The 25,784-nt window shown below is 31.7% G+C and overlaps 2 protein-coding genes and 1 pseudogene across 3 annotated transcripts in view; 2 read left to right on the top strand and 1 right to left on the bottom strand.

Annotated features, from left to right (window-relative positions):
* The window catches only part of LOC134263897 (uncharacterized), a 40,113-nt gene extending 14,573 nt beyond the window's left edge, over positions 1–25,540 (top strand). Inside the window, exons 6-9 of one of the 2 annotated variants that reach the window (XM_062746265.1) lie at positions 3,360–3,505; positions 6,349–6,601; positions 24,162–24,338; positions 25,284–25,540. In XM_062746265.1, coding sequence (XP_062602249.1) covers positions 3,360–3,505; positions 6,349–6,601; positions 24,162–24,338; positions 25,284–25,426 — 719 coding nt within the window. In that variant the 3' untranslated portion in view covers positions 25,427–25,540. Of the gene's footprint in view, positions 1–3,359; positions 3,506–6,348; positions 6,602–8,366; positions 8,544–9,571; positions 9,805–24,161; positions 24,339–25,283 lie in introns of those variants that run through there. The other variant, XM_062746258.1, reaches the window with a different exon arrangement.
* Positions 902–1,824, bottom strand: LOC134263887 (uncharacterized; annotated as a pseudogene).
* LOC134263914 (uncharacterized) lies at positions 15,754–16,395 on the top strand. Its single transcript, XM_062746272.1, has 2 exons — positions 15,754–16,078; positions 16,202–16,395. The coding sequence occupies exons 1-2, from the start codon at positions 15,802–15,804 to the stop codon at positions 16,393–16,395; spliced, it is 471 nt and encodes a 156-aa protein (XP_062602256.1). The 5' UTR covers positions 15,754–15,801.
* Positions 25,541–25,784: the final 244 nt, after the last annotated feature.

Raw genomic sequence — 25,784 nt, forward strand, 5'->3', positions numbered from 1 at the left:
AAATTCAGAGAACCTACCAAAGATTGTAATTCTCTCAGCGTAACATTTGCTTTTTGTAACATATCAAGCAGTGATTTCTCCAGATCAATATTTTTTCTTCAAAAATTCGAATAACCATCTTATCTGTATCAATTTCTATACGCAGGTATGAAAGTACCGATTTTGGACCCTCTGTTTTCTCTTCTGCAAGAGGGATGCCAAAAGCAGAGCAGGTATTTTTGAATGAAAACAACAACAAGTTACATGTTTCTAACGTGCCCCAAGCAAATATGAAAACATCTAAGTAATGGTTCAGTGTGTGAACTCCAGTTTTTACTTCTACTTCTCACTGAATAAAATGTGCAAACTTTTCCCATAAAGCACAACTAATTGAACAACCCATTGGTAGACACATATCATAATAATATTGATCATGAAACCAAGTAGCTGATGGTCAGAAGAGTGAACCGGAAGTAATCAAAAAGCTGATTTTACATCCATTTTTCCAAGATAAGCCCCTTTTTCCCAGTGACTCTACCATGTCTAAAACCTCGTCAAGAAAAGTGTATTGAACAGAACAAGCTTCAGGGTCTATGAAATCATTAACATTAATTAAATTAGAAGGATATGAAAGGTGGTAAATGAGACGCCAACCCCCATCCTTTTTTGCCACTACTCCAATAGATGATAGCCTTAAATTGGACAAAACTTCATGATTGAAAGGACCTGCTTTTCGACTCAAAGAAATTTCTTTGTCAATTTTTTCTTTTACCTCGTTTGGGTGATCATTCACAGAAACTAAATTTTTACAGGTTGTTGACATTCTTGGACCTTCATAATGTAGATAAAAACCTAATTCTTTAATTCATAAGATACAGTTTGATTTGGAAAAATTGAAAAATAAGGACACACATTATTCAAGTTAATTGATGTTAAACCTGTTCTTACGAAAGGAGCCTGTCGAATATTTGCTGCCTGGCTGACGAAAAAATGAGAAGGGGGCTTGAAAAGTCCTGGAGAATGATGTCCTCTGTACCGCTTGTTTATCAGGACAATGAATTGCGGGATGTTTGTTTTGACACTTTGAACACTGGAGTTGATGTTGACAATTTTGCATGCGACAAGAGCCTTTGTTGTTGTATTCATAACAAAATTTTGAGCTGCGTTGAGAATTTTTATTTACAGAGTGAGTATTTGGGGTAATGTAAAGAAGCCAAAGCTCCGGGTCGATTTTGTCCCAGGAAATACTGTTATCTTTGGCTCTTTTCAGTCGAAATTGTCGGTCATATTCTTTCCAAACTAATCCACCAGAAACTCGACTGGCACCGAGTTTGGCATTACCCATATATTTGATAAGGCTGTGAGTTTGAACAATATGTGCTTACAAATATATACTCATATAAATAAAAAATGCATCAAACCAAGTGTCAACTGTTGTAATTTTGATTGTATTTGCAGGTTTTAATGTGAGTTGACCATTTGTAAATAAAACTCTACTCTCCATTGCTTCAATATCTGTTTGCTTATTAAAAAGTGTATGCAATTCTACAAACTCCCCTTTCATGATTTTTTTGTTTAACTGACTGTGTAACATGCATACCTAGATCATCATTGACACTGGTTATGCTCTGAGGCATTGAACATGAACGAGAAATTGTTTCAAATCAAATGACTTGATCTGAATCAGATAAATTTTGTACATTGTCAGTTGATGTACTAGAAGAGACTTTGCTATCTTCAGTCGATGGTGTGTCAAGCCGTTGAGATAATCGTCTCTATCCTCTTGTTAATTTTCGGCAGCATTTTTTTTTCTACTGAAGAAACAGCTTCCTCAAGGTCTGGCATTGCCTCCTTGCTTGTTCCGGGATCCAAGTTTTGTGGTGGCTTTAAGGTCTCTATTTTCTGGCATCTTTTCTTTACGCCCGGAAGTCTGGACTTCCCTACGAATATTCTTTTACCATTCGTTGCCAATGCCTATTATGGCCTCCCTCCTTCGTCAGTTGAGCGCAACTTTTGTCATGGTTGCATCTCTCGAAGTACGATATATAAATAATATATTTTTACTCTGATGTATAAAACAAATTGAATATGATACTAAAGCAGTTATTAAGAAAAACAATTGACGATACAGAACTTGTCAGACGGACTAAAAGTATGTTTATATTGGAAAATATTACAATAACAACACGAATTCTTTTGATTAATAAATACATAACCCTGTGCCAATAAATGAGAAATAAACCAATTGATTAAATGGCGAAAGTTAAAAGTTACATCAAATTTTTAAGCTAAGAGACAAACTTCACCCACCTTTTAATCCAACATAAACAAATATTGTGACGTCAATGATTAACAGCAATAACGTCATCTATAGCAGGGCATTACGCATACAAAACCAAGGCTAAAATAATTGGATTTATTTTATAAAGTTCATAAATGATTTAATTCACTTATTTTTGTTCAAATATTAGTAAAATTTCTAAAAAGTAAATATACCAGTTCTCTATTCCAACAGGTATTTATTAATAATTGTTGATCATTGTTTACGTAATGATTATATGTTTTCATAGTTAACTATTTGATAACACAAAATTCCACCTTTTCCCACATGAAATCTTACCTTTTTCTACATGATTTTGAAAAAAAGTGGGAATAGGTACATGTAGAATGAACTGTATATATGTAAAGGGAGAGGGCTAAAATAGGCTTTGCCTGCTGCCCAATCCCATTCACTTTTATTTGTAAATAAAATTTTGTATCAAGAAAAAAATGCATGTATATTGGATGTTAAGTAAATTAAATATATTTAAAAAAAACATTTCGTTTACCTTCGTCTGTTAATTTTTGGACATTCCACATCCAGATCAACCCCCCCCCCCAGTGTTATTTCTCCTTAACCCATTTTTTTCAGTTGGTAGTGAAGGTCCTTTCATACTCACAAATGCAAAATGCAAATTCTTTAACAATACGTTAATATCTTATTTCTTTTCAAATATACACTATTTTATTTGTTGTACATATTGAGAACAGTCTATTTTGCTTACAAAAGGTCCAGTAATAAATATCATCTAATTTAATTAATACAGAATGCAAGTAAAAGCAGCTAGCTATCTGCAAACTCAAATAAAAAGATCTAAAGTATAAATCGTATAGACCGTTTCACGGTAACTGCGGAACTGCTCTTTTGCAGGGCAAAATGATACAGTTTGATGAAATATGACGTAAAAGTAATTGTTTAAAGTACGTCATTTAATTATCTATCAACAAAAACTCCGTTATTATTTTGCCCTGCAAAAGTTACAGTAGTACCGCAGTTATCGTGAAGGGGCTAATTATACATGTAAGACATGGAATCAGTATAAGCTGGACTTATTTTTCAGGATACGACTGTGAGGAAGATATAGGACCTATTCCACGTCCTGGAAACCCTCCTGTGAATATGTTTGTATTGACTGATAAAAGCATCACTTGTATTGTGCTCAAAGATCAAAATCAGTTCAACATTCCGTATATGTCATATACTGGGGTAAGTGTCAGAACTTAAACTATCACGATGTGTGTGGCATATCCTGTTTGATTCCTGTCTCTCTAAAAATGAATAATTGTGATAAATGTTCATGATTTTATGAGCACAATTCAATATAATAACAATTCAAGTTAAAAAAAAATGTCTCGCCACTGTTAAATCTGCAACGATCAGAAAATCAGCAACATCAATTTTCTTTAAAATATGACATGCCTTCAACTCGACATTTAGATATATCGACGACGTATTCAATTAATATTTTCCATTCTTATGTTGATAGGATAAATCCTGTTGAGCTTGAAAAAACCCACAAAGTTTGACACATCTTTTTTTATATTTGGATATTTTACTTGAAAAAGACGTTAATAGTAATTTAACAACCAAGATATATGATAAATGTAATGACTTAAACTTGTCTATCGTCAACTTGAACTTACTTATGGAGCAATATACCTTCGTCACCTGCATAGGGAATTTATGTATCTCAGTTAATCTCAGTTGATTTGATACGCAAGAGCATGCTCTACGTATGAACAATTTTTTTTAAAAAGTTAATTGACGTCTTAGATAGTGTGGTGTAAAACAGATGTCGACATGAAAGTATGAAAATCAAACGTGATTCTTAGAAATTTTCTTAAACTTTTTATTAATTACCAATGATTATTATCATTAAATGCAATTAGAGATGTCTTTCAATTACCGGCACATAAGTGTTGCAACTGCTATATTCAAATTATAATGTATGGACGTTCAACTGCAAAGAACTATATGCGGTATATTGCATATATTTGCCCCCACAAAAGTCAAATTTTGAAAACTTCCTGAAATGTGCTGAATTCAATAAATTGTATGAGAAATATAAATCAATAGAAAATATTATAGTGTCAAAGCAGTGTATTCACAATTTTTGTTTTTACGACGTCACAAACTAGTCCGATTTTATACCTTTTTTCAGAAAGAGGACAAAATGGACAAAATTTCAACAATTTTAGCTTTAAAATTTATAGAGCGCAAGTTTGTTCGGGAACAATATTGACATATTTCATTGATGTTATCATTCTACACATTATATCAAAATATTGATCGTGAACACACATGCGCTCGGTGACTTTTACTCAAAATATCGACGAAATATGTACATTTTTCTGTAAAATTCATTAAAAAAACTGAAATTTACGTCATGTTTATGACGTCATTACGTACATATGGCGTCATTACTTATGAAAATATTTAGTGCTTTGAAGTCAGCATATACTCCCCTGTTTAAGAACTTAATTAAATACATCTCCATCAAAGTTTGCTTTGGGGGGCAAATATTTGTTATTACCAAATAAAGTTCTTTGATTGCAAAAATACTGCGTCAAGCTTGCTCTACACTACTATTTTAAATGTTTGAGAATCCTACTTTTATTGTTACTGTTTAAAAAATACGTATACATCAATTTAATTACTTGAACACATCTAACCTAAGCTTTCTTTAGCTTTACTTTTATTAAAAAGTAGTTATATTTGATTCTCTGTAGATTAATTGAGAAATATTTATGCTTAAGTGTCAAATAGTTTTGCGTTTTTTTGTTTTTAAATCAAATTACAGTCAAACTTATCTTAGCGGCCACCCGAAATCAACGGCCACTTGCAGTCAACGGCCACTTTCAGTTCCCCCCGACGATTTTGCCTATATATTTTAACTGGAATAAACGGCCACCTGTGTAACGCGGCCAGCGGCCACTCAAATCCTCCCCCAACAGCCTTATTTACACTGTAGTTGGCGGCCATTTCGTTACTTGTTGGGGTCATATCACATCTTTTAAACACATTGGCTTGGGTAATTATATCCTTGATAGTCAATTTAACCTATTAATGCAATTAAAAAATTGCTTTTAGATACGCTGAACTCTGTGTTTATGAAAAAAAAATATTGTCCTTTCAGATCAATTTGTAATTATTTTTCAAGATCGCCGATTGAAAAATTCAAAGAATTTAATTACAATTTATACTTTCCTCTAGCTAAAGAAATTCACACCTTTTATATTTTGATTCCATATAGAAGCCCTAATTGCAACTCATGTGAAAACAAAGTGCTTCATTTGCCATGATTATCTCGTGAATTTCACTAACCAAGAGACATCGATAGGGATTAGTTACGCTCTACTGCACTTGACACCTGTGCTATGGAATGATTTTCAACTGCGTAAATACATCTATCTGGTCAACTGGTTAATTTTATTTGTGTGTCTGTGTATGTTAAATAGAAATTCTTACAGCTTTATAAACAATAAAATTAACCAGACTTTAAAAACATCACCAAGTAAGTTAATCACCGATTAATTAAGTTGGGGGGGGGGTACACTGCTGACCACTTTTTTTAACACATAAATTGAAAATATTCTTCCTTAAATTTCTGTGCATATTTTTGTGTATTTTTTCTTGATTAAAAAATGATAATAGTCATGCACTTTATGTATTTCTTCAAATGAAAATTAAAAGAATTTCTTTAATATTACAAAGTAACAAAAACACACTGATGAATGCAAGATTTTAACTAATGTGTAGGAACAGAAACATGCACAAAACCTTACACATTTCGATTTTTTAAATATTCTTTTTAAATGAGCTTGAATTATTATATATACACTTAAAAGGCTTTTGTGAAATTGATCTGTTTAATTATGATTAATTAATTCAACTGTAATGCTTTTAAATATTGTTTATTTATTGACCGAATGTCCTTTTCGAGGGCAAACTGGAATAAGAGGCCACCTGTCTTAAGTGGCCAGTTTCCAGACTTCCCAAAGGTGGCCTCTTAAAACAAGTTTGACTGTATTTGCATTTTTTTTTTCTAGAATGCAACAGAAGTGATCTCTCTACCAGAAAGATACACTGTAACTGGAGACTGCAACACAAAACTGAATGGATATTATTCCCAGAAAATAGTTATTGGATTTTACAATTCCTTGAAGTTTACAATATACTTCTCCTCTGATGTACAGAAAGGTGAAATTTTAGCAAGAGAAAAGGTTACAAAGTACCGCATCTCACAGATTGAGCTGGATTTTGATTTTAATAACAATCTTTTTAAGGATGTTGACGACAGCAGTGAGTAATTGGTTCCAAATTAATTAATTTGAAGAATTTTTCAAAAATGGAGGATATTCAATGTTTTGTTGTTGAATATGGAATTTATTTCACGAGTTGGACAGGATTTTTTTGATACGGTATATGCAAAGTGAAAATATAAAAAAAAAAACGCTGCACGAGTGAAATGAATTCCATATTCAACTACAAAACATTGAATTTTTGTTTACCTTTCAGGTATTATATTTTCTTTTTTTGCAATCATAGGCTACATGACGTCATAGTTGAGCGGTTGAGACGTAATTTAAGCTTTGAATTCATATTTTGGGATGTCTTCGATCCTATAACACAGCTGGCCATACCGCGCAATACAAAATATGAATTCAATGCTTATGTTTACATTCTCTATTTTTTTCCTCTTTATAATTGTGTATTTCGGTAGTCTTTAATGTGAATTTAGTGCTATTCAAAACTGGTATGCTTTATTGACGTAAGAGCCGTTTGTGACGTTTGTGCAAAGTTTAATAACGCAAACGAGCATTGCGAGGAAAAAAAAGTGACAAATTAATTTTAAACGCACAAATTAATTTAACAGGGTTAAAAAAAATTTTTATTGAATTGTGCCAAAACAATGTACAATTTGGTGTTCCTAAACTATTGAAAATGCATATAGTTCCTACTGTGTATTCTAGCGCGATGTGACAAGGTTTACCGTGTGTAATAGAGATTTGAACGTCATGGATTTCTAATGGATTTCATAAGGAAAATTACACTAAATGTAAATATAGCTAAGTGTTGTGAGATTGAAAACGTTGTTAACAAAGATTTCAACAACATATTTGGAGGATCTTTGACAGTCTTAATCTATATCAGGATGGTTATTTATTTTCTAACCGATCATTTTAATATTTTTTCACAGTGTGACATATCATTTTTATTCAATGATTAAATTACAGTATTTTACTGTTAAAATGTAATAATAAAATATTTCATATAAGAAAAATAAGTAACGTCAGGTACCCGTGCTTTCACTTTGCATAATGTTTGAACGCATAACTATCATATAGGCTTTTTAATTGGTATTACTTACATTTTGCTTTCTAATTTACTTATAAAATAAAAAAGCAAAATATTACTTTCTTCTTTTCTGAAACTACACGTAGCCTCATCTTTCTCGCCACGTTTTTGGTCAAGTAAACGTGTGATAGCAAATACAAAAGTCAGGGCTTTCATGGGATTTTCCTTTACTTCTATGATAAAGGATACTCTTATTCTTATAAGTATATATTTTTTGTAAAATTGATATAAATTGAATCAATAAAAGTGTCAAATTTTCCCAACAACGCACATTTAAACTGTCAAAATTCTACCAAACAATAATCAGAATTTTTTCTTATTATTAATTTTTATGAAGGTGTGTATTGAAATTTAATTTTATTCATAAAATTGAATATAATTTATAATTATATAGCAAAAGATTTTTTTAAAGTGTTATAGTAAAAAAATTACAGATGTAAATCATAGTTAAAGGTCTTAATATTGCATTAATAAGTCAAAGCATAAGTGTACAATGCACTATGAAAACCTTAATCTATTAATTACTAGATTAGATAGATTTAGTTATACAATAAATTTTAGTCTGTTTAGTTGAATTTTGTTAGCTTATGTTATGAACTGTCTGTAAGTGAAATGTCCTCAATAATCATGCTTGGTGCAGCTAATGTATGACAACTGACACGGTCTTCCTGTTTTGTAGTTCATAAAATTAATTTATTTCTTATTGCAGTTCTCGGTACAAATAAAACAGCTGTTACTGCCAATCTAAGTGCATTGACAACAAATAAAGATCAAAGCTACACGTGCCGGAAAGATTCTACATTTAGCATTCAGAATGACATATATATGGTTACCAAGGATCTTCAATTTCAAGCCTTCAAAACTGAAAATTCAACTGCTTTCGGTTGTAAGTTACATTAAATACAATTTTTTTTAAAAAGCAGCCAAATAGCACGCCTGTGTATGAAATATGAAGAGAACGGGAATCAAGCTAAAATTTTGTTTTAACAGTACCAATCAGAAGCAAAACAAATACAATTTTTTCCAAAACATCAGAGGTGGGATCAACAATTCATATCAGGTCGACCAGGCAAACCCACGTGTGCTAATTGATATGATCGAGCAAACAAAAAAACTTTAAAATTCAATTAAGTGCTTAAATAATGTCCTTACAATAAGTATAAAAAAAACTTTCTACTAAATGACAGATTGTATTTGTTGATAAGGTCCATGTATCGACCATAGAACTTGCAAAATGATGACTTTTTAAAAACATAACTTTAAACGAAACTCCTGACATCCTTGTTTCATCAATTTATTTATCAACAGTCTAATTAGACCAATCTTTCGTAAATGGAACAAACTTTACATATCTAATTATCTAGGATATAAAAACCTATTTTGTTTGTTCGTTTGTTTGTCAAACAAATATAAATCAACCTCAAAGAGGTTTTTTTATTCATATTGAGATGTTCATAAACCCCATAATTATGCAGGGTATATTGCTCCATAAGTTAGGGAAGTTGACGCTAAAAAAATTAAAGTAATCGCATTTATTATTAAGTTTTTTGTTACGTTACCATTAACACCTCTTTCAAGTAAAATTTTCAATATAAAACAGACGTGATAGACTCGGTGGTATCTTTTATTTTAAGTGCATATTTATAAAAAATGTATTAATTTTTTCTTCATATGAATACAAAAAAGGTCTGCTAATAATGTATTTCTAGTATCTATGGTATATACCGATTTACTTAACTTTACTTGCAAGAATGGCAGCCTTTTCTTGTCTTTGTTTCATTAATTTACTAATTAAACCTAATGAATATGCATTGGCATGGTAACGACGTACACAGATATCAATATATGTAAATTTAATATGATGATAAAACCTACTTAATGGATATAATTTTGTATAAAATTTTCTTTATATAGCGGCAGTCTATTGTAAAGACAGTGGAGACAATGGAAGCAGTGAATATAATTATATCCTGTTAATTTCCATAGGAGCAGCATTAGGAGGACTTAATATAACAGCCACTGTGACTAAAAGTAGATCTACTTTTAGTCACAGTGGCTGTTATTGTACATAATAAACGTCAGAGTTATGAACGATTAACATATTGATTTCCATCTCTTTCAATAAGGCATTAATATTGTAATGAACATGTATATACAGACGTCGAAACTATTTTGCTTTTTTCAGACATGCAACTCATTCAGGTAGTGCAACTAAAAAAATCTTCTTTTTTTATGCGCCCGGATCGATAGATCCCGGGCGTATATTGTTTTTGTCCTGTCTGTTTGTCTGTTTGTCTGTTTATCTGTTTGTCTGTTTGTCTGTTTGTCTGTTTATCTGTTTATCTGTTTGTCTGTTTGTCTGTTTGTCTGTTGTCAACTTTAACCTTGGCCATAACTTTTGAACAATAAGAGATAGAGACTTCATATTTGGTATGCATACTCCACTAATAAAGTCCTTTCAAATGACATCAAGGTCAAAGACCTTGTGACCTTGACTGTGACCTATATGCTAAAAATAGCTTTTTCCACTGTTTGTCATAACTTTTTAACCATAGGAGATAGGGACTTCATATTTGGTATGCATACTCCACTAATAAAGCCCTTTCAGTTGACAACAAGGTCAATGATCTTGTGACCTTGACTGTGACCTATATGCTAAAAATAACTTTTTACACTTTTTGCCATAACTTTTGAACCATAGGAGATAGGATCTTCATATTTGGGATGCATACTCCACTGATTAAGTTCTTTCAAATGACACCATGGTCAATGACCTTGTGACCTTGACTGTGAACTATATGCTAAAAGTAGGTTTTTACACTTTTTGCCATAACTTTTGAACCATAGGAGATAGGAACTTCAAATTTGGGATGCATACTCCACTGATTAAGTTCTTTCAAATGACACCATGGTCAATGACCTTGACTGTGACCTATATGCTAAAAATAGCTTTTTACACTTTTTGCCATAACTTTTAAACCATAGGAGATAGGGACTTCATATTTGGGATGCATACTCCACTGATTAAGTTCTTTCAAATGACACCACGGTCAATGACCTTGTGACCTTGACTGTGACCAATATGCTAAAAATAGATTTTTTGAACTTTGTTGCCGCCGGGCGCATAGTGTTTCACAAACACATCTTGTTTATTTAAGTAATTTCAAGACATATACACCTTTCTCTCCCACTCTCATACCTGTTGGATTAAAAAAAAATCTTTGTGATATTTCATTTAGGATGTTGGAATGTATGTTTTTTATGCGCCCGAATTTTTTTCGGGGCGCATATTGTTTTTGTCCTGTCTGTTTGTCTGTTTGTCTGTTGTCAACTTTAACCTTGGCAAAAACTTTTGAACCGTAAGAGATAGAGACTTCATATTTGGTATGCATACTTCTCTAATAAAGTTCTTTCAAATGACATCAAGGTCAATGACCTTGTGACCTTGAATGTGACCTATATGCTAAAAATAGGTTTTTCAACTGTTTGTCATAACTTTTGAACCATAAGAGATAGAATCTTCATAATTAGTATGCGTACTCCTCTAGTAAATTTCTTTCAAATGACATCAAGGTCAATGACCTTGTGACCTTGACTGTGACCTATATGCTAAAAATAGGTTTTTCAACTGTTTGTTATATTTTTTGAACCATAAGAAATAGAGACTTCATATTTGGTATGCATACTCCACTAAAAAGGTTCTTTCAAATGACATCAAGGTCAATGACCTTGTGACCTTGACTGTGACCTATATGCTAATATTCCACTGTTTGTCATAACCTTTGAACCATAAGAGATAGAGACTTCATATTTGGTATGCATACTCCACTAATAAAGTTCCTTCAAATGACATCAAGGTCAATGACCATGTGACCTTGACTGTGACCTATATGCTAAAAATAGCTTTTTCCACTTTTTGCTATAACTTTTGAACCATAAGAGATAGGGACTTCATATTTAGTATGCTTACTCCACTAATAAAGTTCTTTCAAACAACACCAAGGTCAATGACCATGTGACTTTGACTGTGACCTTTATACTAAAAATAGCTTTTTCCACTTTTTGCAATAACTTTTGAACCATAGGAGATAGGGATTTCATATTTAGTATGCATACCCCACTAATTAAGTTCTTACAAACAACACCAAGGTCAATGACCTCATGACCTTGACTGTGACCTATATACTAAAATTAGCTTTTTTGAATTTTGTTGACGCCGGGCGCATAGTGTTTCACAAACACATCTTGTTTTCTTTTGTATTTAGTGAACGTGAAAATCTTTAAGCTTTTAGAATAATGTTATATTAGATATACACAAAATTTTATTATAAATTCAAGCTCATGATGACAAGTTTCATCGTTTATGAAATATTATGAAATGATACCACATAAAACCGTATTTGTATTTATCTAAAAATAAAAATATTTTGAGCCGATTGTACATGATTTTATAATGTGCTGCAGATTTTAAAGGAGCTTTGATCTAATTATTCAATGTATTAAGATTGTTTTAAATTCATGTATTTCCAATGCAGATAAATTATATTTGATAGATGAAGAGGAATAAAAGTTAAGAAAGTATACCCGTCTGTTTCTTATAAATTACTGGATTTAATTAAAATTATCTAAAATTAAGTTAAATTATGAAATTTACTAAAATTATCTCAGTGACAAATTAAGGATTACGGGATGGGGTCAGCTATAGAAGATAGACATTTCCAATATCAAGAACTAGGCTTTATATACAAAATGGACACCTACGCCCTTATGGTTAAAGATTTACACTAGCTTTAACAAGAAAATTAAAGATACTTATAATAATAAACTGTACTCTGTAAGTGCCAAACTAGCAAAATAACGCACTGTTCCTGATGAGGGCCTGATATATATATACTTGAGAAGAACTATGCACGCTAACTCTAGATTCCAGCCTACATTTTACAACCATTTAAAATGGCAATTTAGCATACAAGCTTTGTTGAATACAAAGAAATTACAGTAAAACACATTGATTTGTAGCAAAATACTTTTGAATTTCAAAATTAGCAAGACAAGGGTGTCCTTTAGCTCCTCTACTTGACGTTCTTCAGAGGGAACCCATACCTTGTGCAATTAGACAAAATCCTCGGATAAAACTGTCATATATTAATTTCGAGTCAAGATCAAAATCCTATAGTATACGCTGGTTGCCACACTTACTGCATTGATCTTTCTAAACCGTTGAAATTGTGATGAGGGGGCTTCGACATTGCCTTTAAAAATCCCAACATGTTCAATTAGATTCCGATCCGGAAATTTGATAGGCCTGTGCATCACACAGAAGCATTTTTGTCAACGCTTATACCCTCTTTTGACGTCTCGCGCTTAAGTTTACCTCTTTATTGAAGATTCAGACTGTTTGAGAAATTGAGATGATACTGGAGCGAGAAAAACAAATTTGTTTGTTGCCTTTTTCTCACCATTGAAGTTGCTGATTTAAATTCTACTAAAGAAGTGGTTCAGTACCATTTCACAATCTTAACGTGGTTGTAATGTGAAACCTTGGCCTCAAACAAAGATCACTTTTGGTTTGGTTAAATTTTGTCCATAATTGTGATAAGTCGGCGATTGAAATGATGCACAAACTTTATAAAATGTGTATATATCGGCTTTTATATTAGTTGTAATTTTTTTAAAGTAATATCAAGGACAAACAAGAAAACATTGATGTAACCATCAAAAGTCGCCCGGGAAATGTATAAAGTAAACAATGGAAATAAGTGTTGATCATCAAACCGCTTTGATTTGTGTGAAAAGGCATGCGTTTAATTGAAGAAGACGATAATGGCGAATATTTTAAAAACTCATAGTCGGATAAAAATCAAACAAAAAACGACTCCATTTTAAACTTGATCAATTCTTCAAGTAAATGTTGGCCGCATAAAATATGAATTGAAGTTAGACACATTCATCACCTATAATATAAAATAAGAAAATTGAAAATTAAATTACATTTTTGAATAAAGGCTATATTCAAAAATGTAATTTAATTTTCAATTTTTTATATAAAGCACGAACTGTGCAGAGTACGTTTTCATGCAAGAAGTTAAATTCGATGTTCTAAAAAAAGGGACCTGTAATTCTGTCCATAGTAAATGATAAGCAACTTTATATATTGAATATGAAAAACATAAATATTTTTACAGATTCACTTTATGGAAGTAAATAAATTTCGTATCTCCAAATTTATAAAGGAAAGATCATTCTGATTAATAATCTTTTCAATGTTAAGATAACCTTTTATTCTGAATAATTACTCCCGCCCCAATCCCCATTCACCAACTCTTAATCTTACATATATTTATTTGTAAAGAGCAGCCCGGACTCCGGGCTGCAATAAACGCTAAAATAAAAGTGAGCAAAAAATGTTGTCAGTATGGTCTAGATATCAACATTCCAACACCTCTCCCTTCTTTTCCAAAGGCTTTTTCGCCTTTTTTTGTTAAACTAGTTGCTAAAAATTGAAGAAGCTTATTCAAAACACGTGCCACAAATTTATTGGTTTTAAGCTTCGTCATTTAACATAAGTTTTCGCCAGTGATAATTGATATTCTTTCGAAAATTTCGAGAGGACTCATGGGTTGTGATAATTTGTATATCAATAACATCTAACATTTATAAATGACCGATTTCCTCATATGACATTTTATAACTTTGCCTTTCTTACATACATTTGCTAAGGTAATATCATGTTTCCATCGGTTATTACATAAAAAGACAAAGTTTAAAAGAAATTAAAAAAAAATAATCATACACATGTAAGTACACACAATTCTGTTGAAATAATATTTTTTCGGTAGTAAAAACTAATTTCTGTAATCTTATTACTGTTCCATTGTTTACAAAGAAGAAGGTATGGTTTCCATACAAATTTTGCACTGTGATTTTCTAAAAAAAATGACACTGGTGTAAAAGTTGAAAACTCATGCTTTTTAAATAATTGAAATTCAATGCAGAAAAATCATACAAGTCATTTTTCCCACATGTGTTTTTAAATGCTAATTATGACGTCATAAACACGTGCATTTCCCCGTATTTTCTTAAAAAGTTGCAGAAGACACCAATTTTCAATGGAATTTTCTTTCAGATAATATTGTCCACAGGCATCGCCCACAAAGATCTCGAGATATGTGATTTGTTATTGAATTTTGCACAATATATCAAAAAGTTAACGTGGACAACGGCTGTGGACACTGTTTTTGAAATGAAAATCACCCTTGAAATGTGCCATTTTGAGGCTTTTTCTGTTGAAAATAGAGAAATGCTTCACATTAATGACGTCATACTTGCAGAATGGTAAACCTTCATCCCATATTCTTTCCTGATTTATCAGAGTCATTTATTTAACTAATATTTAAGCCAGTTTCAAAACCTTTTGATGTCATTACATTTTTAGGGCGCTAAAAGTAAAAATCATACCTTCTTCTTTAATAAAAATATGGAGTAATATACAGATAATCAATATATAGAGCAACATCGCAGGGAAAAATGTATCTAGTGTAATATGTCAATAACTTGTGTATCTTGTGAGATAACAGTGTGCCGTAAAATCATTTGATAATCAAATCCTCTCGTTCATACTTTACAATATGTATTCATACATATCTGTATTTGTTAGCTTATAATTTTCATTAACCGGTTTTGTTTATGCCCTTTCCTAGTAATTATAATTTACAACTAATTTGAGATACCCGAACGCTCGATGTCCATTTGCAAGGCAATTTCCGTTGGATCATTAATCCTATGGGGTACGTAGTGTATAACAAATGATTTAAACATTCTTTTTTAAATTGAAAATTGAAAGTTATTTTACCTTTTTCAATAATACCGATTGAAGGCTAGGCATATTATGTTTCACAATTTTACAGCAAGAGAAGTTTGAAGATACGTGTACATTTTTGCGAAGATAATGACTTTTATAGGCTGCATCTATTTTTCTTCATTTCCAAAGATGACATTGATTTATAATAAAATTGAATTTTGAATATACATGTAGTTATTCATATTGTTCATATATTCCAGACTTGGCTTTGATATTCACTATTTTTCATTTTACTTTGACAAATTAAGCATTATCACTGACACAAGGATCAGAGTATAGGTTCATGTATGGCAACAATGAAACCTGTATTGATGTTAAGATGGACGTTATGTTTACTCTGAGTAATGGAGAGGAAGTAGTAAAAATTGATGGAAGTAATTTCACTGTGATTAGCGGAGATTGTGCAACAGAAGGAGAATATCAGGCAACATTGATACTGCATAATTTCCAAGAAGACTTTTTGGCCCTGACTTTCAATGCTCTCCCTGATTTATCAGTGAACATGAGTTTGAGGTTTACATTTGCTCCATTCGAGTTCTTTCCAGGAACACCAATAGCAAGTAAGCTGTAATATTGATAATACATATGTTGATAAATATTCACAACGAAAACATTAAAACGGGATTTCCATTTATCCCTTTATCCCTTTTTTTTGAAAATATCATTTAGACAAAAAATTTCAGCTACAACAACTTTGTTGGACACTGGAGACTTGAAACTTGGAAATGTCACCCAGCTTTACCGGTGTATATCCCCTCAGAGAATGACATTGACTGGAGAGCTGGAAGACATTACTTACACAATGTTAATGGATATGTCTGGTGTCCAGATTCAGGCCTTTAATATAGAAAATGGAACCCTCAGTACTGATGGTTAGATGTTACTTTAATTCCATATTCCGATATGAAATTAAATATACTATGTCTCTAGATGTCGTAAAATGATAAAAATTTCAATGCAATAGTAAATATACATGTTTAACAAAAAATCAATACTTTATAAACACTTTGTGGTATATTTCAGATAATTTAAAATGAAGTCTGTGATGAGCATTTGAAGTTTTTAGTAACTGATTTTTCAGATTGTCAGTAAATTCGAATTCCAAATATTTGTTATTGAAGAAAGCCACTGAAATCGAATTTAAAATTACAGTGATAGTTTGCTTAAATGCTAAGTTTGTTAAAGGTCAATTTAAGCAAACTGAAAGGAAAAAGAAACGCAGGGTAGCATTATATTTGATTTTTTTTAACCGCATGACCGAAAATTACGAAAATTGGTCAGATGAGAATGTTAGTTAGTAATTACAATGCACCAAAATTAGTGTTCAGAATTATTCAACCGTAAAATGTATGACGTAACGAAAGGAATACGCCAAAAGCTCAAAACAAGTGTATATTGATGACGAGTTTGTCAACAAATCTTGTACCATTTGATACACCAGAGGGACACGCATTTTTTAGCATTTAGATATGATATGACTTTTTTGCAATCTTGATACAGTTTACAGAAGTTCAATTGCGTCGGGTTTTCGAATCGCCCAAGTAAGAAAAATGTACCAACTGGTTACTGGGCAGTTACTGGGCAGTTTCTCGTAAATTTCCCCCCATAAAACGTCTTACTCATTGTCAGAGAGGACCAGGAATGGTTTTCAACCAACTTTGACAATGACGTAAACGCGAAAAAAAGTCGTTTAACGATCGGGTTATTCGTTCTGCTACCTCTTGAATTTCCACCTTACTACCAAAGAACGCTATTTATACAGAAGACTATTATAATCTTTAAATTCACCCGAAAACTTAAAAAAAATAGCATAAATCGGGTTTTCGAGCCAGTCAACTTACAATGGTTTTCCTCTCATTAGCGCATGCGCGCGTCGTTTCACTAATTTTTCAGCGTGATTACCCAATCTCAATATACCCAGGGTTTAAAAGATAAACATTCTGATAAATTTCTGCCAAAGGAGAGTGAAAGCTGTGACAGATGCGCCGGTGAGACTTTAAAGATAATGAAAGTTTTCGAATTTCACTTTTACGGGGTATCGTCATATGGGTATCTCATGAATAATGAAACAAAATCAAATGTCATTTTGGTCACATGTTTTGAAAGATGATTTTACAAATAAGACAGGATTGCTAAAAAAAAGGGAAAAAAATAATTCATCTCAAAAGTTTACCTGCGCTTTTTTTGCCTTTAAATATAAGAAAGAAGGTACTACTCACATGAAAACACGCGGGTCTTTAAATAAGTGCACATTTAAAATTCAAAACGCGTTGTTTACTTGGAAGAAATGAAGAAAAAACTACTCACACATGGGGGAATAATTTAGATTATATGCATAACACATCAACGAAAATTCCAGAACATTGCTTGAAAAGTGGGAGGAATATGATGATCGGGTTGTTCGTCCGTCCGTCCTGACGCCCATCTGTCCGTCTGTCTCCATTCGTTTGTTACACGTTGGGGTATCCATCTGATATCTCTTATCTGCTTCTCAATACCATTGTTCACCCCCTTTTTTTTACTTTTATTCGGATACACATTTTGAGTTTCCCATAACAAAACAACGACATCGCCATTCTTTCTACATGTGTAATATTCAAGAGTAGCCGTCTCTTATTTGCAACTCCATCCGACACGCATTATGAAATTTAATAATACTTTCACAGATTCAGTTCTTTATTGCCTATTTTACTTTTTAATCTGACACTTATTTTGGGTAAACATATACAAGAGCAAAACATGGACTTTGCACTTATAATCATAGGGGAGGCGGAGGGGGTGGTTGTATCATAGTCAGTGGGGAGGGGGGGGGGGCACAAAGTTAATTCATATGTAAAGGGCATTGAAGGGACAGATATTCAAAGACATATGCAAGCATCCATAGTTAGTGTAGATTCAAGTTTGTTCAAATCATACCCTCTTCCCTATTGGAATTGGTTGGGACCACTTTTTGGTTCAAGCTTTTAAATGATAATGTGATTTCTGCATTTTTCTTAGTCGCAGTGCTCAGGTGAGCGATGTGGCCCATGGAAGTCTTGTTGAATGATGGTATCAAAATTCCACGAATTATTAAATAAGAAGATATTTCTTATTCTATGACGTTATTTCAGTGTTTGAATGCTATTATAAAAAATGCCCGTATCAAAAAATGGTATTCCAAGTTACAACATTCTGGCCACGCAATGTAACAGTAGACGCCTCCACAGCTGATCCCACTTATATGACCACAATTCCAGTATCCTCTCAAACGTCCACATACAAAGTAATGGAGAATTCTATAGCCTGTCTCATCATAGAGGGACACTTTCAACTTATTGTGACTTATATTAAATGGGATAATGGAATTGTAAGTTTTCTTTAGTTAAAAAAAATGTGCATGTTTTAATCATGAGCTTGTTTAAAAAAAAATAAACCAAAAAATAAACAAATTATTCCAAGCCATTGGATACTTTCGAAACAATGTCCTAAAAGTTTTTAAATCGCTGATAGTATAGTGCATGAAGGTTCAGATAGTTATAGTTTTCCTCACATCAGATCTCACTTGCCGAGATTGGGCAAATCAAAATTCATGGTGAAAGCAAGCATAAGAGTAGAAACGTTAACAAAAATTTAAAGGACAATTCTTAAGAATATACAGGAAAATTCTTTAGAAAACAAAGAAATGTTTTTATAATTGTCATTTATGGAGTAATAATTAATTTAAGCAATATAGAAAGGATTTGTTAATGAGATATTAGTTTCTACATTGCAGGCCAAAAAAATTATAAAATTCCCAGAGAGCAGTAAAGTTAGAGTCAATGGAACTTGTGCCAGTGGAAATGACGCCACTTCCAGCCTTACCATAACAGCAGAGAATGCAGAAATCAAATCCTTGACATTGAATTTTGAAATCATGGAAGGCATATCCTATTTGGTATCCTTGTCTGCAGATGTTGATGTTACAATGTTCCCAGATGTCAGGTTAAAAGCGTATCCGAAATGTAGGTAACGCACCAACGGCATATGATTTGATGGGATTTTTTTGTATTTTCATGAGGACGGGGTTGGGACTTCAAATAAATGTACATTAAGGTAGGATTCTTTTCACACGTAAATATATTTTTTATATTTAAAAATTAATGAAGTTTTTACAAACTCAAGAAGACAACATGACTAGGTGATGGAATCAGTTAGATTAGTTTTGACCATTTTATATTAGAGTCAATGTCAGGTTAAGGTCATTACCTTTCCCCTGGTCATAAAGAATAAACATAGCTGCATCCAGTCATGAGATAGAGTCTTACCATATTACCATATAGGGTCTATACGATTTTCTTACCAAATTGAAACAAATAGTGTAACAAAAATGGATTTTGGCTAATCCGAATTTCCTCTATTTTTTCTTCAATTTTTAGGATATTTAAGTTATTTTTATTTGCAGCCTATATTTATATTTTTCTTATTTTCACATATGGTAAAGAAGTCATATAGAGATACAAAACGATACAAAAACAAAAAGTTTCTACCGTTTAGTAAGAGAGTAAAAACACTTTCTAAGGATTTTTGGATCATGTCTGTACTCAGATTGGAAGCTTTTAAAATCTAACATAATTGAAGTTTGTTTGGAAATTCATATTTATAAGAAATATTTTGCCATTTCTATTTAAAGTTGTACAATTGTGACGAGGAAAGAAAAATATGGTCTTTTAAATCGCTTTCACCTAAATGTATAATGCATATAAGCAAATATACATTGAATATTTGATCTATATGTACTCAGAAACCAGAGAAGAATCCTTCCTTAATGTAGTTAAAGTTAGGTGTTGAGATTTCCAGATGAAAAGATTTTTTTCAGAGAGTACTTATCAGAGATATATTTAAAAAAGATATGCGCATATTTAGCTGCTGTGTAGAAATTATGAAAAGATTCTCCTTATAAACAATCATGGGTTAAACAACCATTCATTTATATTGAACATTATACTTATGATTTCCTATGTCCAATTTGCAGGTGAGTTAAATCACGTGGTAATTGGTAAGCCACTGAAGTTATCAATCCCCAAGTTTTATTATAAATGTGACGTAGGGGGAAATTTCTCAGACGATACCATGGCTTTTATGTTCAGAAATTTCAGAATACAAGCATTTGATGTGGAGAATGGGATATTTTCAGAAAATGGTAATTAATTTGTATTTTATGAACTTCTACTTAATATTTCCCTTTAAATAAACATCAGGGCCATTTTTCAACCATTAATGCTTAATCAGTTTCAACCGGATTTTCACAGTCTTGCTTAAATTTTTATGATAAATAATGCTATTAATATACACACTTTATTTAAGACAAAAACGGTCTATTATCTGATTTCATTAATATGATATCTAAAAAGGCGATTTTTCCGTTTAATTTATGGAGTGCTACACAATATGACATTAGATACTAAGGATTGATGCAAAATGGGATCTTTAAATTCCTGCGTTTAGAATTTCAAAACCAAGATTTATATTTTTACTTTAATACCAATTTAATACCCCTTTTCAATAACCTCAGTAGATGTATATCAAAAAGTCACATTTACTTTTTTACGGGTCTGCAGCAAATATTGCTGCAAACTTGCTGCACTGCAGCTAAAGAAAGCATTGCTTTGGTATTTTCAGCAAGTTTGTGGGAAATATGCAGCAAGCTTGCAGCAAACATTTTTCCATGTTAATGAGGTTTGCTGCAAGTTTACGGAAAACACTGGATTTTCTTAATAGTGAATCTTTGCTGCAAGCTAGAGGCAAATATTCCTGCAAATTTGCAGCAAACATTTGAGCAAGCTTTCAAAAGCTTGTGGCAAACATTGCTGCTGCATGTAACTTGCAGCAAACAATTATCTTAGGATTTTGTCATATTCATGTATACAAACAGCAAGTTCACAAAAAACATTTGTCCTGACCTAAATTTATTCAATTTGGAGGAAATCATCCACATGAATCTAAAATTTTCAGAAGTGTTGATAGACTCTATTTATGTTTCTAGACAATGTGAATTAAAACAGGTATCTACAAACTACAATAAATCGATATAAAGTACATGTAATAAATAGAAACAATTTGATCTTAACTTATTTTCAGGATATGACTGTAAGGAAGACATAGGACCTATTCCAAATCCTGAAAACCCTGCTTTGAAAATGTTTGCAGTTGCTGATAAAAACGTCACTTGTATTGTGCTCAAAGGAGGTATTCAGTTCAACATTCCATACATGTCAGATAATGGGGTAAATGTCAGAACTACAGCTTCATGCATTATGATGTTTATGTCGATAGTCTCTTGTCTCTCTGAAAAGAAATATGATATATTTTCTTTGAAATGTTTTAATGAGCCGCAAAAAATAATTCAAATTTAAAATTAAAGAAATTTGCGCCACTGTTAGATCCGCAACATCAGTTCTCTTTAAGGAAATCCTCCCTTAAGGAATAAAGAATAGCTTTTAATTTTATTATTTAAAAATGTCGAAATGAAGTTTGCAATTAAGGGGGCCGACTATAGTTTTAATGTGTGAAAACTACAATAGCGAAACTCTTCATTTTATACCATATATAACATACAATAACTTCAGTGCACATGCAAAGTTTGGGGGAAATTATTCAGGTATTTTTGAGGGACCGTCTCAAAATACAGGTACATTTACTATAGGATTAATATATTTTTTAAAAATGCCAATTTTAGCACTTTAAAGTAAATTATACAAATACTACAATAGACATTTTGTTCAAACTAGAATATTTGATGGGTAATACAAGATTATACAATATATTAAGAAACATACAATTCTATCGTCTTGTTACCAGAGGGGGCATCTCAAAATGCGAGAAATTAGCAAATTTTACCATTTTTATAGCGTATTAAAAAATCTGACGTACACAATGGTTCCACATGAAAACATAATAAAAATATTGGAGATATTCTCAAATTTCTATGTTTTAAATTTCAAGAGCATATGTTTATTACTTTTTCTTTAATAATATTTTTATTACCCCTTTTTTAGAGAGCTTAAGATTATTATAACGTCAAAAGCACACTGAAACGACGTCAACCTACCTATCAATTGAAAAAACGGTTAAAAAGTCAGTTATATCAAATTATATTACATTTTTATACCTATAATTTCTTAATTTTGTTTGATTTTAATAATTAAGCGAAAAAAGTTGCATCAAAACAGTAAATACGCTTCATTTTACTATGATGCGGGAGATATTGCGCAGTGGAATTTTTAGTCAGCCCCCTTAAATATTTTCATCATATTCATTTCAATATAATTCTAAGCTCATTAACATTTTAGAAAGTGCGTCGAAAAAAGGTCGACTAAAAAGAGTATAGAAATTAAAAAGCAATTTATTTTTGCAAAACGTCTTTAGTTTTGCAATTATTTCTAATGTTTACTTTCATTAAATGCAATTAGAAATATCTTACAAAATAGGTATCGTGATATCTATTCTAATTGTAATGTATGGCCGTTCAGCTGCAAATTTGATGCCAAAAATACGGCGTAAAGCTTGCACTACACTACTAAGAGTAAGAGCTACTCTTTGCAATTGCGTATTATATATTTGAATACTTCAAAACAGTTTCCTTAGCTATATTTTTATTTTTATTAAAAAGTACGTTCGATTCTCTTTGGATGTAATTGAGACATATTCAAATTTAAATATTAAAAATAGCATTGCGTTTTTTTTCTCTTTGAATTAATAAAAAATATTTTCCTAGAATGCAACAGCACTGATCACTCTACCAGATCGATACACTGTAACTGGGGACTGCAACACAAAACTGAATGGATATTATTCCCAGAAAATAGTTATTGGATTTTACAATTCCTGGAAGTTGACAATATACTTCTCCTCTGATGTACAGCAAAGTGAAATCATAGCAAGAGAGAAAGTTACTAAGTACCACATCTCCAAGATTGAGCTTGATTATGATTTTAATAACAACCTTTTTACAAACGCTGTGGACAGCAGTAAGTATTTTGTTTCAGTTCATTTAATTTAAATTTTTTATAATAAAATATAGCATGCATGCATAATTTCTATTTACACACAATTTTCCTGGAGATTTCCTCTTTGTTGTCTGACGATGGAAACTCTTTTTCATATCATATTTTTTGTAAAATTGATATATATATATGATTAAATAAATAAAAGTTTCAAATCCCCCCTCCCTAAAAAAAGCACGTGTTAACTGTCGAAATTCTACTTTTGGATAATCAGACTTTTTCCAAATTTAATTTATATGTAGGTGTTTTGAAATTTAATTTTACTCGTAAAACAACATACAATTTACAAATGAATTCCTAAAAATTTTTTTTATAAATTGTCATAGTAAAAATCTCAACTATAAATCATAGTTTCAAAGTCTGAAGGTATCATTGGTAGACAAGGCATTAGTGTACATTAAACTATAAAAAACCTATATTTAACTAGATGCTACCATAGTATGTACGATAAACATTTGATTATTTAGTTACATTTTGTTAGTTTTTGTTAATCGCAATGATAATTGAACTGTCTGTAAGTGAAATGTACTCAATAATCATGCTTGATGCAGACAATGTATGACAAGTGAAACCACGGTCTTTGTATTATAGTTCATCAAACTGATTTTATTTCTTATTGCAGTTCTCGGTACAAATAAAACAGCTGTTACTGCCAATCTTAATGCATTGACAACAAATAAGGATCAAAGCTACACGTGCAAGAAAGAATCTACATTTAACATTCAGAATGGCATATCTATGACAACCAAGGAACTTCAATTTCAAGCCTTCAAAACTGAAAATTCAACTGCTTTCAGCTGTAGGTTTTATGAAATACGAATTTCTTTTAAATGCATTCAAACAACACTCATGTGTATAAAATATTGAAATTACTGTTACATGTATCAAGCTAAAAATCTGATAACTCAATACAAATTGCAATTGGAAGCAAAGATAACACATACTTTTTCAAAACAACAGAGGTGGGATCAGGCGCCATTAAGGAGCAGGCATCCCCTGTCTACCGGTCAAACCCACTCGAGCTAACTGTTATGATCAGAAAAGCGAAAAAAAATCTTAAATTCAGTCAGAGTCAAAACTTGCGAAATGACGACTCTAAATAAAAGTTTACTCCAAACTCTTGATATCCTTGTTTCATCAATTTGTTTATCAATAGTTTGAGCGTTTTTGAAACCTTTCTTTCTGGAAAAAGCTTTTGCTTATCTAGTCAACTGGGAGATATAAAACCCATTTTGTTTGTTTGTTTGTTCTCCCTTAGAGAATTTGTGCTCATATGGAGATGCCTATAAATCCAATATGCAGGGTATATTGCTTCATAAGTATGGGAAGCTGATGATAGAAAAGTTGAAGTAATCACATGTTTCATTACTTTTTTGTTAGGTTACCATAAATCTTTTTCTCATAAAATTTCCAATATGAAACAGACTTGATAGACTCTGTGGTATTTTTAGTACATAATGTGAATATGTATAAATGTTAAATAAATAAGAAAATAAATCGTGTAGGTCTGTTAATAATGTATTTCTATTATCTTTTGTTTATACCAATGTGCTTAACTTTACTTGCGAAGACGAAACCATTTCCAGGTGTTTGTTAAATTGATATAATAATAATAAGCAGAATAAATTTGCATAGGAATAGTTACGACGTTCACAGATATTAAATTATAGGTCGATACATGTAAATGTAATACGTTGATAAAACCTGATATGAAGATTTAATATATTTTCATTTTCTTTTATAGCGGCAGTCTACTGTAAGGACAATGAAGATAATAACATTCTGTTAATTTCCACAGGAGCAGCATTAGGAGGACTTCTACTTTTAGTCGTTGTGTTGGTCATTATTCACAAGAAACGTCAGAATTATGAACAACTAACACATTGAATACAATCTTTAACAATATGGCGTTAACTTATGAAGAATTGTTAAAGGTTTTATTTATTTTCAATCCAGACGTAAATTATTCTAAGGCAAGCAATCTTTTATAAATTACATAATTCGGTGTTTATCAAATTTTGACTTTCATGAATGATGTTGCAATTGTTACCAAAGTAGAATAAAATGCAGAAAACAATGTCATTTTCCACCGCTTTTAGACCTCCAAAGGTAAAAAAAAAAAATGAAAATTCCAAAGCGTTATTGCACACATACAGAACACAATCAATCATCTTTCCAAAGATTATATGGCTACTGCGTAAAATACAACGGTTGAGAGAACCGAGGTCTTTATCTATGAAATGTA

Source organism: Saccostrea cucullata, unplaced genomic scaffold (genome assembly GCF_032062105.1).
Source record: "Saccostrea cucullata isolate Sc308-1 unplaced genomic scaffold, CSIRO_AGI_Scuc_v1 ctg1771, whole genome shotgun sequence".
NCBI lineage: Eukaryota > Metazoa > Mollusca > Bivalvia > Ostreida > Ostreidae > Saccostrea > Saccostrea cuccullata.